The sequence below is a fragment of the Triticum urartu genome, chromosome 3 (assembly GCF_003073215.2).
Source record: "Triticum urartu cultivar G1812 chromosome 3, Tu2.1, whole genome shotgun sequence".
In the NCBI taxonomy this organism is placed as follows: domain Eukaryota; kingdom Viridiplantae; phylum Streptophyta; class Magnoliopsida; order Poales; family Poaceae; genus Triticum; species Triticum urartu.
Window position 1 is genome coordinate 469326206 of NC_053024.1, and position 16326 is coordinate 469342531.

Consider the following 16326-nt stretch of genomic DNA (forward strand, 5'->3'; position numbering starts at 1 on the left):
GTACCCTTGGATTTCTTCCTAGATTCGTAAACCTTCGCCCATGACTTATTTCTATGCGGGTATCTTTTAGCGTACACATCTAGATCATCGGACATCTAACGGACGAAAGAACAAATGAGGAACAAGCAAGGACCGACGAACAATGAGGCAGAAGGAACAAAAGAGCAAGAAAAACATATCAGTAAGCGACCAAAGGCAGAGCGACGACTAAGTGGATGGAACGGAAAGAATGCTCACCCCGTCGTCGGTCGCCGCTCCCAGCGCAAGGCACTGGTCCAACTCGCCGCTCGCAGTTCAAGAGGAAGCAGGAACTTGTTCTTGCAATGGCTGAGGCTCTCCTTCTGCCGAGCTAGCTTGCCGGGGACACGTTTCTTATGCAAGCGGTGTTGCGAGCAAGGACGATGAAGTAATGACTGACTAACCAGGCCTCTGCGTAGCCGTCAACTCGAGCAGCCACGGCGGCAAAGCGTCATGATGTCTCCTGTACACACCGGCAGTGGATTCAAAGCAGCCCCCTCTCCGCTGTCCATCTCCTTGCGAGCAGCGTACTATGTGGACTTTTTAAACAAACACAATTGAATGTACGACCCAACCACGTAGTTACGTAGTGCCGAAAGCGAGGGCCACACTTGCAAAAAAAAAAAGCGAGGGCCACTGCTACCGCGGGCGCACGTGATCCATCCTCGCCGGATCGCATTTAGCTCCCTCCTGGCATTAATCGCATTTCGGATAGCTTGTCTTAAAAAAATGAGGAAGCCGGGCTTCAACTCGCTGTTATTACAGCAATGTCGTTAAAAATCAGCTTGAATCTTTATGAGGTGAGACCCATCGGAGTGACCAACGGGAGATACGCAACACAAGCAACCAGTATGCTTGGGGCGAGCTGTGTATACGTCTATCCACAATGTACCTGATCACATTTTCAAAAACCGATGCACTGTTCCCATGCCCCGCTCACCCCACACACGTTGAGCGCCCCTGATCAAATCATGGTCGCCCCCGTTCGGCTGAACAAAATGAAATCAGATCAAGACGCATGGGGCGCTAGGAGTGTGATTTTCATTTTCTTTATTTTAGAGAGCTCATTTTCCGTGGCAAAAACGGCTTATCCTCTTTATTTCAAAATTCTCAAACGAGGAACAAAATTTCTAACATGCAACTTGTCGCAAACATCCATTTTTTTGGCTTGCGTGAAATGGTTTATTCTCTTTTCGGTACTAATTCACACTCATTTCAGCAAAGAACTGTTCCTCCATGTAAAATATCATGGGACCACCGTTTTTTTGAAGGGTCTAGCTACTCTCCGTGAACAGTGGCATGATGGGTTGCGAGCTATCCATTGTACGTGATTTTTGTGGTCACGTGTCACAATGTTATTGAAAAAGGAGTAACGGTTGTCTTTTCAAACAAGTGTAGGCTATTATCGAAAGAGAAGACATCGTTCAAAAAACTATCCCTCCTAATCCAAAACATGTTTCGAACAATGAGAACCATGAGAGTAGCTAAATATCCTAAAATTTTTTACCACCCAAAAGGATAATTCGAACCTGAAATTCTTACTCCCCTCCCAGGGAATGGTAATTGTGTTTCTTCTCTTTCGATAACATTTTACAATAACTCATATATTAAAACCATGATAGAACTCCTCTGTTTTTTGTAATAAGTTGAATAAGTCCCCCCGACTCCCCCCACAAACCCTTCACAATTTTTCGACAGTGAAGGCATTTTTTGTATTGTGTATATCATTTTTTGATTGTCTTAAATAATGATCAATCCAAGTACCGCCCGTGAGGACTATCATGGTTTATATGGTTCCATGTTTGTAATCATTTTTTTGTTTTGAATGGGGTGGAACAATGTTATTAAAAATAACCATGGACAACCATGGTTAAAACTACCCCCCAAAGACCATGATAGGGGTACTCGGTTTTGCCAATCGTCTTTTTTGTGGGCAAACTCAAAAAGTGATAACGCTTTGCGTGTCATTCATCAAATAATAGAAAAGGGTCATGGTTTTATTTTCTTGGAATGGGTGGGACCATGCTATTGGAAAAGGAGAAATGGGTTGACAGAATTTAAGTTAATGCAACGAGTTAAATATGGCTAAAAAAATTTACACTCATAAATAGAAAAGAAACAGCCATTTCTAGTTTTGACAAATGCATGGCTTGCACCCATTCTAACTAATGATCCTGCTCATGGAGAGTACGCGGACGTAATAAATACCCATTTCTGCCTTTGTGGGTAGAGTCTGATTGTAAAAATGTTATCATTTATTTGAATAACAATCGAAGCAATAAAAACATGGGGATACGCATTGTTCTTTAAAAAAAACGTTATCACAGCAAGTGGCTGCATTGATCATTTTAAGAATATCAAAACAAAGACATAACGTATAATTTTTTAAATTGGCAAAACGTTCAAGCGTTTTAAAATCATGGTAGTACGGATTTGTTCATTAAAAAAACGCAGGTTGAGAAACATTAAAAAAATTATACACAATCAGGGCATGACGAGGCTTGTGGTAATAGTTGGCGAACTATTTCCCCCTGTTCAATTAATTTCAATCATGTCGTGAGAAAAATGTTTTCCCTCTACCCACTATAATTTACACTCGTACAAATTTCGGTAAAATGTCAATTACTCGTTTTTCAACAACATGCATCACCCCATCTTGACCCCTATCAAAAAACATGATGCCGCTCATGGAGAGTGGCCACACGTACGGAAACAATGACAACACAATGGTAGTGTTCATTCCAAAATTACCAAACGCACATATTTAAAAAACAGACAATGAATTTAGAAAACTCATTCCAAGAACAGCACACACACAATCCCGCACGATTAAACATTTTTATTGGATGATAGTATGCTGCTGCCTGCTGGGCCTTACAACTATTTGGGCCTCTTACACGCAATGCTGTCAACCTCGTCTTCGTCCTCCCATGAGGCCCATGTCCGCTTGTACAACACAACGGTGAAGAGGCGGTCGACAGCTGGTTCAGGTTCTATCTCTTCCACCAGATCGAGGCAAGCAACTGGATCGTTCTCGGCAAATCCTTCGGTCAAATCATACACTTATTCTGTGGAGGCCGGGCAGGCTACCACATTCCCCTCATCTTTACTTCCGATCTCAGTCGGCTGTGCAAAAAACAAAGCATGCAACGGAAGTGAGTTATCGGGAGTAACGGGGTTTTGTGCCGAAAGAGTACTAGATAATCTATCAGTAAACGTCTAAGCGTATCGTGAGCTCACATTCGTTTTGCCAGGGACTACGCCCTATATTGCAAACTGCCCATCGGTGCTACCTGAAAGAAGCTCGCGCTGCACGCAATGAGAAACAAAAAGGTGAGCCGGAGGGGGTGGAACGGGGCTTGGGGGAACAGAAGGTAGTCAAACATGTGGTGTCTCCGGGCAAAGGATGCTTGTCGGATCTCGGGTTCCGGCAAAACCTGCAAGGTTCGAACATTGGGGTGCGCGCGAAGATCTCCCCCTTATCGATCCACGTCCTAACTCAGCTAAGATCTTACGAACTAACTCGACGAACTCGCAACACAAAGGACACAAGATTTATACTGGTTCGGGCCACCGTTGTGGTGTAATACACTACTCCAGTGTGGTGGTGGTGGATTGCCTCTTGGGCTGAGGATGAATAGTACAGGGGGGAAGAACAGCCTTCTGAGGAGAGGTGTTCTTGTGCTTGGTGAATGTGGTTGTGAGGATGAACTAGTTCTAGTCTAATATGAGGCCGCCCTAGCTACGGTGGTGGCTAGTCCTATTTATAGTGGCCTTGATCCTCTTCCCAAATATTGAGCGGGAAGGGATCCCACAACGGCCAATTTGAAGGGGGACAACTAGTACAAACTATCCTGACAAAAGCGGTCTTCGCCTACCAAAGGCTCTGGTGGTGACGCCGTCTTGGGCTCCACGGTGACCTCCGTCCTGCCGTCCTTCTGGTCTTGGTCTCATTGCACCAATATGGAAACCTTTGCTTGACGCCTCGGTACTCCGCGCCTGCGCCTGCTTCCTTAGCACCGAAGAGGAAACACGGACACTGTGCGCGCTGGCGCTTGCCTGTCTTTGGTCGTCATGGCTCACTTCACTAGAACCTCGCGAGGTTTGCCTGGCCTTGAACTCTACGTCCCTCGCGAGCCAGCCTGGTGAGGCCGCTCCTGAGGAGGCCTTGCGTCGTCCGCCTCGCGAGGCTTGGCCCCTCGCGAGGGTCTTGAGTCTTTGCTAGTGAAGATGGGCCGTACGGGCCCGCTCGCAGAGCCACATCGTGGACCGCAGGCAGGCAAGTCTGGGGACCCCCGTTCCCAGAACGCCGATAGTAGTCCTCGGGCCCAAGGCGTGCTCGGGCTTGGTTTCGAGGCGAAGCGAAAGGCCAAGTGTGAAGCGCCGCGGGCCCCAATAGCTTGCGACCTTAGTCGACGCGTGGCGGTTGATTGGACATGGGCGTCTCCGCTTCCCCACGCTGCCTCGGCAACTGTCCGACTTGAGAAGTCCCTGCGGCATGCAAGGAAAACCATCATTACCTGTGATCATGGGGGGTGCTGGTTGGCCTTCTCCTGGTATAAATGGGAGGGGGGCGGAGGCCCCATCACCCATCTCTTCTTTGCCACTTCTGCTTCTTCTCCATCCTAGCTCCACCCCTTGCTTGTGCAGACATGGCGCCGATCCAGAGGTTCTCGGCCGCAGAGAAGGGCTAGGCTCCCCTCACTGAGCCCGAGCTGCTCCCGCCGAAGAAGAGGAGGTCCCATCGCCACGAGATGGCAGTGAGGCCAGTGGTGTCACGACCTTGGTACGAAAGGTCGCCGCCTTGGTACCCGCTGCCCTTGTATAATTGCGCCGATGGTTCCGGAGGGAGGAGCGTCGAGCGTCGCCGCCCGCACCAGGGCCGTGGCCGCCACACCACAGAGGCGCACGCCGTCGCCCCAGGGGTCCACGCGACGGACTCCTCGCGCGAGTTCGTGATATGGGCTGCAATGCCCCCGAGCACCCGGATTCGCCTCCCGCAGTCCTTCACCGCTGAGATGCCGCCGAGGGGCCTTCGCGAGCTTTGGCTGCAACATGCCGACTGCGACGCCCCAGCGACTGGAGCGGAGATTGGAGCCCTTGCTTCCGGGAAGATCTTCATGACCCGAGGCTGGGGCGAGATTTCCCGAGTCTGCCACGCGGAGGGCGCCCTCGCGATCCACTTCAACTACGACGGCGCCTCCATGCTGCTCTTCAAGGTCTTCGATGAGGAGGGCCGCCGCCTGGAGTGCTGCCCTGAAGGAGGTCACCAGGTCAGCGCAGCGGCGGGCGCTGGGCCCGCCACAGGCCTCACCTACAACTCCTCCAGCGACAGCGGTGACTCCTGGTGGTCTAGCGACTCTCCCGAGCTTTACGAGACCCCGGAGACGAGCGATGATAGCTACGTGCCCCCAAGTTCTCGCCGAGCCCGGAGCAGGGCCGCGACGTCCAGCCACCATCGTCGCTGATCTGGATGGGGTTGGCGCCGGCCTTACATGGCCCACTGTTGATGATGGCGTCGGCGACATCTGGTGCGTGTAGATAGGACTCCTAGGAATTCCTTCCCTTCTGTTCCCTACGAGGAATCAAGAAATGAACCCCGTGGGGGCGTGTAAAGCGTGTGTAATGCCTTTTGTCAATATAGCCCTTATTATGAAGATTTGTGCGCGCATATCCTGCCGAGGCTCGGCCTCCCCTTTCCAATCCGGTGGCAGCTTGGTGCTCTACGCTGACATGTCCCGGTCCCCAGGCGGCTGCAGCCGTCGCTGGTGTGCCAGGTCGCATGCCGTGGTCAAGGCCAGGAGGTGAGCGGACCGAGGTCCAGTAAGAGCTCCTGAGGGGCGATGCTAAAGAGGTCCCCTTTAGCGCGCAACCAACTGTCTTAGGATGGGAAAGGAAGAAAATGTTGCCGCAGCAGGGCAGCGAAGGGAGTGAGCGAGGGTCTCGTGCTGTAGTGAATGGTGGATCCAGAGCGAAAATTTATCTTGGCTGTCCGGAGTCGGCTCCTCGAGTTGTGCCGGACTCGTGCACCGGCCACTGTAGTGTAGCTCGGTCTGGCCCGTGCGAGCCTCTCCCCCTCTTCTATGTGTTCTCCTGAGTGCTCTGCGTCCTCATGTCCCGGCCCTCGAGCGAGCTCAGCCGCCGCTGGTATGCCAGGTCGCGATGCCGTGGTCAAGGCCAGGGGGTGAGGGCTGGTGAGCCAGTAAGAGCTCCTGAGACGCAATGCTCATGAGCCCCCCTTTAACGCGCAAGTGAATCGCACAAGAGAAGAGGGAGAGTCCGCGGTACCACTCGCTGTTGTCCTCGGGAGGCTCTGCAAGTTCGCGCGAGGAAGGGCCCGAGTCGCCGTGGTGATTGTTGGTTCGCCTCTGGTGCGTGAGAGGGGACTCCCTATTGCGGAGAGCCCCCGAGGTGTGTGCAGCCCCGCCCTGACACGTGGCTTGCACGGCAGGGCCAAACGAGGTGTGTCTGGGCACCCGTGAGCCAGCGTGGGACTCACGAGGCCCTACCTCAAGGCGGGTTGCGCCTGGTCTTGATTCTTGTTCGCTCTCTTGGTCCTGCGAGGTGGTTAGCCAACCTGCACCGAACGAATCTCCTGAGGTTATCGTGTGAGAAGGCCAAGCACCAACGGCCCCAGGAGGTGACGTGAACGGGGCCAGCCCGCCAGACAGAGCTCAGCCGTTAGATTTATCGATGCTGCAGGGACGGGCCCGAGCATAGACACCATGCCTAATCCTCTCACATGAAGGGTCCTGAAGAAAAACGACTGGCGCACGGCTCCCGCAATGGGCGAGAATCAAGCAGGTGATAGTCATAGATAGATCAAGCATAAAAGGCAACCTAGCTCAGGTAAATTCCTAACGATACGCGCCACTGGGTCCGGCCCGAGCGCCTTGGGGATGATGCAGCCCGAGGGGCGCCCCCAGCAAGGTAAGCTAAATAGATAAACAAGGAAAGATACATGCCACAGGGACGGACCCACGCGACCTCGCAATAATACAGCCCCCTGGGCGCTGCCAACTAAATGAACTTGGAAAATGTCACCTGGTTCCGTTGATGAAGGGGTGTTGAGGTAGCTGAAGGTACGCAGCGAAGGGGTTGCCCCTCACGAGCCACCGGGGCCTTGAGCCTCGGGAGGCTATGGGGGTCCCGGCGGTTCCTTGAGGACCGTCTCCATCTCCGCCAGGACTGCGTGGTGCCTAGCCTCCTAACCCGCCATGACGCTCCGCAGGTTGCGCTGGAAGGCAGCAGCCACGCTCGGCAGGCCAAACGACATGCAAACGTAGCTGTGAGGTGGACCTTCGCAGCGCCCGACACGCGAAGGCCAGAAGCGCTCCTGAGATGCGGCTCGGTTGAGCCATGGTATGTCGATGCAGACGCGCAGCTCACCATCCTCGTCTAGGTGGGGAGCGGCGCCAGGTGGGCAGTGGTCGCCGTGTATTGCTCTTGCTTCCTGAAGCTCCTAAGATACCTTGGTGATGAACTCCTGAGCACCGGGCGCTCCTTGCCCAGTGTCCTCCTGAAGGAGACATGCCCTGAAACACGCCTCCAAGTGGTGCCTGAGCGCCTCCCTCGTGACGTTGGCGAGGTCTGAGGCCCTCCAGAAGAGAGCCCCCGAGCCCTGCTTGAGGAGGGCGCCGGGCGCGCCTTCCTATGCGATAGAGGGAGGTGCCCCAGGTACGGGCGTTGATCCTGACGAGGTGCCACTTGCGGTGCTGCCCTCCTGAGGTTCGGCACGGAGTTGCTTCTTCTTCTTCTTGGGGACGACCTCCGGAGGGTATCGAGTTGCATTGTGGACGCGGTCTTCGATTGACGCTCCTTGGAAGGCGCGCTCGAGGGAACACGCCGCATCTCTTTCTTCTTAGGGGACTGTGATGATCCCGCCGCTTCCTGGCATCTTGAGGATGTTGTAGCCATGGTGCATCACGGCCATGCACTTGGCCAGGGCCGGATACCCGAGGATGGCATTGTATGGCAGGCGGATGTGGGCGACGTCGAAGTCGATGAGCTCGGTGTGGTAGTTGTTGCGCTGTACGAAGGTGACTGGGAGGCGGACCTGACCGATCGGCGTGGTAGAGCCGTCGGTCACTCCTGAGAAAGGCTTGGTGGGCTGAAGCTGATCATACGACACTTGGAGGTTGTCGAACGTCTCGACAGATAGGACGTTGAGCCCCGCGCCGCCATCGATGAGGGTCTTGGTGACTTGCATGTTGCTGATGACGGGTGAACAAAGCATCGGGAGGACATCGGCAGTAGCCGCACACTTGAGCTGGTCTGCTGAGCTGAATGTGATGGCGCACTGGGACCACCTGAGCGGGCGCGTGGCCTCGAGCTTGGGGAGGACTGCGTTCACCTCGTGAGCAAACTGCTTGAAGATACGCTGTGAGGCTGGGGCTTGAGCTCCGTCCAAGATGCAGGCGATGGCATGCGGCTCCTGGAAGCCCCCAACCCCCTCGTCTTGGTGGTGGTCGTCATTCCTTCTTAGCGGTGGCGGTACTGGAGAAAGACCGGCATTGCCCTGAGGACGATCCTCACGAGGCTGATCCCTCCAGGCGCCCTCGCGAGGCTGATCCTACCAGTGGTCCTCACGAGGTCGGTCGCGCCACTCCTGGCGCGGGCCACGGTCATCCCAGCGTCCTCCACCATGTCCTCCTCCTTGGCCGTAGCCCCGGTTGTTGCGCTCGGGGCGTCGACCGAAGCATCCTTCTCGAATGGCTCTGAGCTCTTGACAGTCGCTGGTGTTGTGGCTATGCAGGTTAAGGAAGGCGCAGAATGGTCGGCCGCTCTTGGATGACTCGGGCTGGTCCTTGCCGCGCTTTGTGTCCGGCTCCGCCGCGAGCACGGCTGCTCCCTTGCGCTTCACGTCTTTGGCCTTGGCTTTCTTCTCCTCCGGGTTCGCAGCCGGGAGCTCTAGGAGGGAGAGGCGCCCCTCCTCAGCTCTTGGGCACTTGGTCGCCAGGTTGAACAACTCTAGAGATGTGCACGGCTCCTCGTGGATGGCGAGCTCCTCCTTCATCTTGATGTCACAGACACCATCGGAAAACGCAGAGATGATGGCCTCGTCGGTCACCTTGGGGATCTTGAGATGAACGTTGTTGAAGCGCTGAATGTACTTCTGGAGGGTCTCTCATGGTTGTTGCTTGATGCGGCGCAGGTCACCCGCAGCCGGTGGGCGGTCGTGAGTGCCCTGGAACTTGGCGACGAAATGGTCACGCATCTCGTCATAGGAGGAGATCGAGCCTGGAGGCAGTTTCAGGAGCCAGGAGCGGGAACCATCCTTGAGAGCCATGGGAAACCAGTTCGCCATGACTTTCTCGTCGCCATTGGTTGCCTCGATGCTCAGCTCGTAGAGCTGCAGGAACTCCGCAGGGTCGGGGGTGCCGTCGTAGCAAGGTGGCAGATCCGGCTTGAACTTGCCCGGCCAAGTGACACTACGCAGCTCAGGGGTGAAGGCGCGTCAGCCTGTCGTGGTCACCGGGACTCTGCACTGGTGGAGAACTTGTCCTTGATGGGGTCCACGCACCGCCGCCATAGGCGGCACACAGTTTTGCCATGGCGGTGCAGGGAGCGCGGGGGCGTTTTCTCATGGCCGAGGGACTTCTTGGTAGCTTAATTCTTCTTGCGCGGGCGCCAGATGCGGCAGGTCACGCCGTGGGGCCGCTCGCCTGGGCGCCAAGACTCCATCTTGAGGCAGAGGTGGTGGAAGCGCTTCGCGGGCCATGCCGCCCGCGGCTGGCGGAGGGCGAGGTGGCGAGAGGGACGGTGCAGGGGAGCCCCCGCGTCGCTGACAAGCTCGGCGATGTGGTCGAGCCAGTCCTCGTAGAGGTCGTCGATTGGGTGGTAGTGCAGGAGCTCGCGCGCCATGCACAGAGCAGCCCGCGCATCCACAGGAGTGCGACGAACATGGGATGAGGAACCGGCCGGGGTCAGCGATGTAGTGGCGGTGCGGCCATTCCGCCGCACCGAGGGGAGCAGCGAGGATGCTTGCTGCTCGTTCCCCGCCGGGCCGGTGGCGGCGTTGGCGGCAGGCGACAGAGAACGATGGGGCGACCCGCCGACGGGAGCCGTCTGAGCAACGTGGGCGGCGAGGGCAGCCCGGCGTTCAGCGCGAGCGCAGCGAGCGTCCGACATGGAGACGATGGAGCAACGAGACGCGGAGCGACGGAAGGGAAGCTTCGGCACACCCCTACCTGGCACGCCAAATGTCGGATCTCGGGTTCCGGCAAAACCCTCAAGTTCGAACACTAGGGTGTGCGCGAAGATCTCCCCCCCTACCGATCCACGTCCCAACTCAGCTAAGATCTTACGAACTAACTCGACGAACTCGCAATACAAAGGACACAAGATTTATACTGGTTTGGACCACTGTTGTGGTGTAATACCCTACTCCAGTGTGGTGGTGGTGGATTGCCTCTTGGGTTGAGGATGAATAGTACAGGGGGAAGAACAGCCTCCTGAGGAGAGGTGTTCTTATGCTTGGTGGATGTAGTTGTGAGGATGAACTAGTTCTAGTCTAAGATGAGGTCACCCCTACCTACGGTGGTGGCTAGTCCTATTTATAGTGGCCTTGGTCCTCTTCCCAAATATTGAGCGGGAAGGGATCCCACAACGGCCAATTTGAAGGGGGACAACTAGTACAAGCTATCCTGATAAAAGCGGTCTTTGCCTGCCAAAGGCTCTAGTGGTGACGCCGTCTTGGGCTCCATGGTGACCTTCGTCCCGCCATCCTTCTGGTCTTGGTCTCGTTGCACCAATATGAAAACCTTTGCTTGACGCCTCGGTACTCCGCGCCTGCGCCTGCTTCCTTAGCACTGAAGACGAAATAAGGACCCTATGCGTGCTGGCGCCCACCTATCTTTGGTCGTCATGGCTCACGTCACTAGAACCTCGCGAGGTTTGCCTAGCCTTGAACTCTCTGCACCTCGTGAGCCAGCCTAGTGAGGCCGCTCCTAAGGAGGCCTTGCGTCATCCGCCTCGCGAGGCTTGGCCCCTCACGAGGATCTTGAGTCTTTGCTGGTGAAGATGGGCCATTCGGGCGCGCTCGCAGAGCCACTCCATGGGCCGCAGGAAGGCAAGTCTGGGGACCCCTGTTCCTAGAACGCTGACAATGCTGCTCCCTCTCTCGCTTGAGTACGCAGAGCTAGAGCTTGACATGACTCCCAAGTGTGTGACGTCTCCAATCTAAGTTTTGGAAGGCTTTATAGACACAGGGAGAGCGCGCGGCAAGGACATATTTCGAATTTTGAAAACCTGCCCCCACACACGGCTCGGATGCATCAATGTATTCATAAATACTGGGGACTTTTATTTATGAATTTCTATCTGCATTTCGAAACAGTGGCAGACTTGTAGGAGTCTTTGATTTTGGGCTTTCAGCCATACAATTCGATACAGCATAGCCAACTGGAGACACATATTCATCGTTCAACCACGCTGGATAAGATTACATAAAACACTGGGGATTGGATAATGTCCATCTAAAAACGTTCAGTCAACATGACACATACATAAGCAAATGGTACATGGGGGGATCAGCGCAACACATTCTTTCATGTAATGTATAGGAGGGATACTGGCCATCATCGAGACGAGAGGCTTGCTGCAAGTAGTCCTTCGGTGCCCTGGAACCCCGCATTTGCCGCATGTGGCCGCCTTCCTTTCCTTTTTGGGGATGTCACCTTGATCAGGGCAAGTGCTGGCTTTATGCCCTTTCCCCTGCAGATGGAACATAACCTAGACCTTTTCGCGTTGTCCTTCTCATAAGGAGCTTTGTCACTACTAGTGGTTGGTCGGCCTCGTTTGTTGTTTCTTTCCGGTGCAAGCAACTCTTGTTCAGCATTGGGCATTAGACGTGACGCGGCTTCGGAGAAATCCGAATTGTACCCATCACCATTTGGGCATGATGCTTCTGAGGCCAGATTCATTGGAGGATGCACATACACCGATGTCGCATCGCGTGATTGAGTGTGATTGCCTTCCACACTTCTTACTGAGCAAGTTGTCTTGTCGTCGACCAACTTTAACTTCGGACCTCCAGCAACAACATTGTGGGATACCTGCTCAACGACGCCCATGCCGTCATTGAACGCACATACCTCGGTGCCTCTTGTTCTAAGTTCAAACAGGCCCAACATCATAAACTCAAAAGCCGCCGGGTTCCTATCTCCCATATTTGCAGCCTCCAGGGCGGTGATGTACATAGCAGAATGCCTGAAAGTGGGCGCATCCGGCGGACCCATGTCTTGTTGATAGTGGTTCAGGTGCCCCGGCAGGTTGTCTCTCCCGTGTATGCTCCACCTTTTCAATATGTGCCTCGGAGGTATCTGCTTTAGACGTAGCAAAACCATCACTTGCTCGGCAAGAAGACAATTGTAAATTCTTCAAAAAAAACACTCTCTCAATATATCTAGATCATAAAAATGGACGCACACGACTAACATGCAACAAGTGACAGCAAACCATGCTCATGTGTTCAAACAGGCCATAGATGCATGAAAAATAACCAAGGTTATCGGACATGTTAACCTCAAAATGACACTTGAACCACTTCTCATGGTGCTCAGCTTTCTGGTGTGTCACTATGTATTTCTGCTTCTCTATGATTTCTTCGACATCATACCTTCCAGATTCATACAGTATTCCTCCAAAAATTTCAAACATCTTCCTGGTATGTATCTTGCTCGCGTGGACTTCAAGAGCGGTGTTCACCTTCAGCACTGCACGACTCTGTTTGAAAACAAAAGTTTTTATTCACAATGATTATGAGTTAGCGTTTGGTCAAGGTTTATAGCAAAAATTTCTTACCAGTCTCATACGTTTCTCCTGGAAGCCTTCCTCCTGCTCTCGGTCGAACTGGAGCTTGTTGTATTGCTTGACAAAAAGATTCATCGAGCATGACGGGGGGACATACTGCTTCAACATATGGTTTGCACTCTCGCTCCTGCCTGTGCTGGTTTGCCGAGCACAAAATTTCCCCTCAAAGTAAGTTTTTGCCCACTTCTCCCTAGTCTCGTATATCTGCGTGAGATATGGATTTGTTTTCAGTGAATATTTGTCAAGCAGTGTTGCTCATCCGCCCTCGAATTCATCAATAGTCAGCATCTCGTGAACAAGTTTGTGGAATTCAGCACTGAAATCTGACTTCTGGGTGTAGTGAGCACCCAGGTTTTCTTTGGCCTTCTTCAATACGTGCTATTTGCAACAACTATGCGTGGCTTCAGGATACACCTCCTCGATGGCTTTTTCCATGGCTCTAGCTTGATCTGGCAAGGACATGCAAAAGTCACGCACCTAGTTTGCTGGATTTAAAACAATATAAACACAAATGCGTATGGGAGACAATCCCATTACCTGTTAAAATTGTAATTGGTTTTTTACCACCCATCATCTTCACAAACTCATCAAAAATCTATTTGAATGTATCATCGGTCTCGTCTCGCATCAAAACACCCGCAGAAAGCACACTCCGAAAATGATTATTTACCACCACGAACAGACCAAAAGACATAACATACATGTTTGTCTTGTATGTCGTGTCAAAGGTGATAACGTCACCAAAGTGATGGTACTGTGTTTGCTACACCCATCATCTACCTGAACGTTATACGTGAACTCGCTGTCTTGCGCTTTCATTTCTGAAAAAATAGCCATGGTCTTTTGCACATCATCATGAGCCTGCTCCCTGCTAAGCTTTCCACACAGAGTCCTTAAACATCTTTTGGTGAACGGCACATTCTCAACTCTTCCAAATAATGTTGCAATTATACTATAAACCTTGCTCAGGTTTACATTGTTCTGTCTCGGTTGGGAAACAAGCTCACGAGTGTATTTGTCAATATGCCTATGCGATGGGAAATGCAACTTCTCAGCACAAGTATTCAACATGGGGTGGTTGTGATTGGACCTGAATTCGTTGATGTACCATCCTTCGTTGTCTGTTCGGAGAAGCCTTATCATGGCCTAGCATTGACATCGCGTAGATTTCGAATTTGCTTCTTTTGGTTTGCCCTGCAAAAGTAAACTAGCCAAAATGCATTTAGAGATGCAACAAGAAGCTTCGTAACTAACGAACCATTGCATACGGGGAAAGAGATAAAACATACCGAGCAGCAGCACACGAACTCCTGCATGCATTTCATCCCTTTTACATTGGTCCTGCTCTTTGCATACCGAACACCAAATCCAGTCTCCCAAGAGTACATGTTGTAGAACTCATATGCCTCATTTATCGAGTCAACTGACAGCCCAACGGACGGAGTCACCACGGATTCTGAATCCCTATCCGCAAACCCGGTTAGTGCTTTTTCCAGCGCGGGGACCCTATCTGCACTTGTTGGTCTTTCGTCTAGCAAGACTTGCCTCCGTTTCCTGAACCATGGACACAAGCAATTGAATCAGGCCAGCACACCATTTTGAGCTAAAACAGAGATGCAAGAATCAGGAATTACCTGCTAACCCAGCCAACTTTATCGTCTAGCGCTACATATATGTTCTCTGCCCGGCTGCCCTATTTCTCATCGGAATCGCTGCCGTCTGGGCGTAGAACACCTTCAACTGTATCTAATAAATCTGCAAATCGACCACTCGGGTCATCTTCGGCGACCTCTCGAACTGTGCATAGGGCTCCCGGATGCCTTGCAAACCCCGACAAATCTGGTGAGAATGGCGGCTTGCTCCACCCATTGGATGTCCCAGATCCAGAATCGGGGGCCAAGAAGCTAGGGGATTGAGAAAAAACGAGGCATGAATCCCTGTGTAAGCATGAACTCTATGGGGAAGGCTAAGAACACAACAGATAGATTGGTGCAGACGTCCTGACCTGGTCTCCGTCTCCACGGACTCCATCTCCACACCTTGCTGCCGACGCGCGAGTGGGGACAGCTACATGTGCTGCGAGTTCACCGGACGACCCATCCAAAAGACGCCCACCAGACACACAGAAACTTTAATTCCCAGGTCGGGGAGCTGTCTCGCTCGTGTATTCATACGAGAATTAAATGCGACATGGCCAGGCAGCACGAGGTATACCGACATGTATCCTCGCATTTGTGAAACATGCAACCCCGTATTGCCAGAGGGCCTATTAAAATAAGGAATCGCGGCGCGCGGGCGGACAGGCTGGATATCGGCAGCGTGTGGCCGCATGTCCCAAAAATCCGCGTTGGGACATCACTATTCTAATTTCAGGATTAGAGTAGTTATTTGGATCACGGCGCGCCCTATATAGGCCGAGAGGAGTTTGTTCCCGAACCGGTGCTTCCCGATACCTGGCCATATCTCGGGCCAGGCCGGGTTTCGGGCTGGGCCAAAAATATCCAGGTGCTGAAAACCCAGGCCCGAGCCCAGCCCGCCTGACCACCGGGCCTACTAAATCGGGCCCGAGCCCGGCCCAAGCCTGGAAAAGCCCAACATGGCCCGCTCGGCCCGACCACAACTAAAAACCCATTTTTCACAGGCCCGAGCCCGGCCCGATCTGCCCATCGAGCTTGATTTTCAGGCCCGAGCTCGGCCCGATGGCATGTTCGGGCTCAGCCCGGCCCGGGATTTTCGGGCCGAGTTGGGTCAGGCTGGCCATGGCCAGGTCTACTCCCCGATAAAAAAAATAGCCCACCACCACGACCCCAGCCCCACGCCCACGATCCTCTCCCACACCACCGGCCTCGATTCACGCTCGATCCCCACGCGCTCGATCCCATCGCGCCGCCGCCCGCCGTCGCATGCCATGGATCCCATCGCACCGCGGCCCTCTGTCGCTGGCCCTGGATCCCATCGCGCCGCCGCCCGCCCTAGACCCAATCGCGTCATCGCCCACCCTGGATCCCATCGCGCCTCCTCCCCCCGGCGTGGATCCCGCACACAGCCGTCGGGACGTTAATCTCTGTGCACCGCCGAAGACCACCACGTCTAAAAGCGTCGTCCCTAACCTGCCAATCCCCACTACCACCTTCTTGTGTCGCCGCCTGCGGACGCTGCTTCGGTACCTTAAGGCACCTGCCTTTGGGCCTATGACAGATGGGCCTAACAGGTGGCTGGCCCACCTGTCATAGACCCAAAGGTAGGTGCCTTTAAGGCACCGAAGCTCAATCCACCGCCTGCACACCGCCGCGGCCCGCCCACATCACCCACTTCTGGTGCTGACTAGGTTGGCCCGACGAGGCTCCACCACTGCCTCGTAGCCTCCTCCCGGCCGGGCTCCACAGCCACAACACCAAGGGCGTTCATCGCCGCTACCTCCAGCCGTTCAGGTATGCAGCCCGTGGAGGTATAGCAGTCGTTATTTTTTCTTCTGCACATTTGGAATTTCATTCA

At 53.6% G+C, this 16326-nt stretch overlaps 1 protein-coding gene across 3 annotated transcripts; it reads right to left on the reverse strand.

The window, feature by feature from the left end:
• Positions 1–11325: 11325 nt before the first annotated feature.
• Positions 11326–15045, reverse strand: LOC125548498. Of its 3 annotated transcripts, none has more exons than XR_007301104.1 (7): positions 14837–15045; positions 14466–14735; positions 14121–14385; positions 13369–14025; positions 12823–13280; positions 12638–12744; positions 11326–12341 (listed from the first exon to the last, which is right to left on the reverse strand). XR_007301104.1 is itself a non-coding variant. In XM_048712082.1 (7 exons), exons 5-7 carry the CDS (start codon positions 12937–12939, stop codon positions 11598–11600), a joined length of 1062 nt encoding a protein of 353 aa, XP_048568039.1. In that variant the 5' UTR covers positions 12940–13280; positions 13369–14025; positions 14121–14385; positions 14466–14735; positions 14837–15045; the 3' UTR covers positions 11326–11597. The 3 variants fall into 3 exon arrangements, 2 of the variants coding, with proteins under 2 accessions (XP_048568039.1, XP_048568040.1); XM_048712082.1 differs by having other exon boundaries at positions 12544–12744; XM_048712083.1 differs by having other exon boundaries at positions 12544–12744; positions 13369–14038.
• Between the last annotated feature and the right edge of the window lie 1281 nt (positions 15046–16326).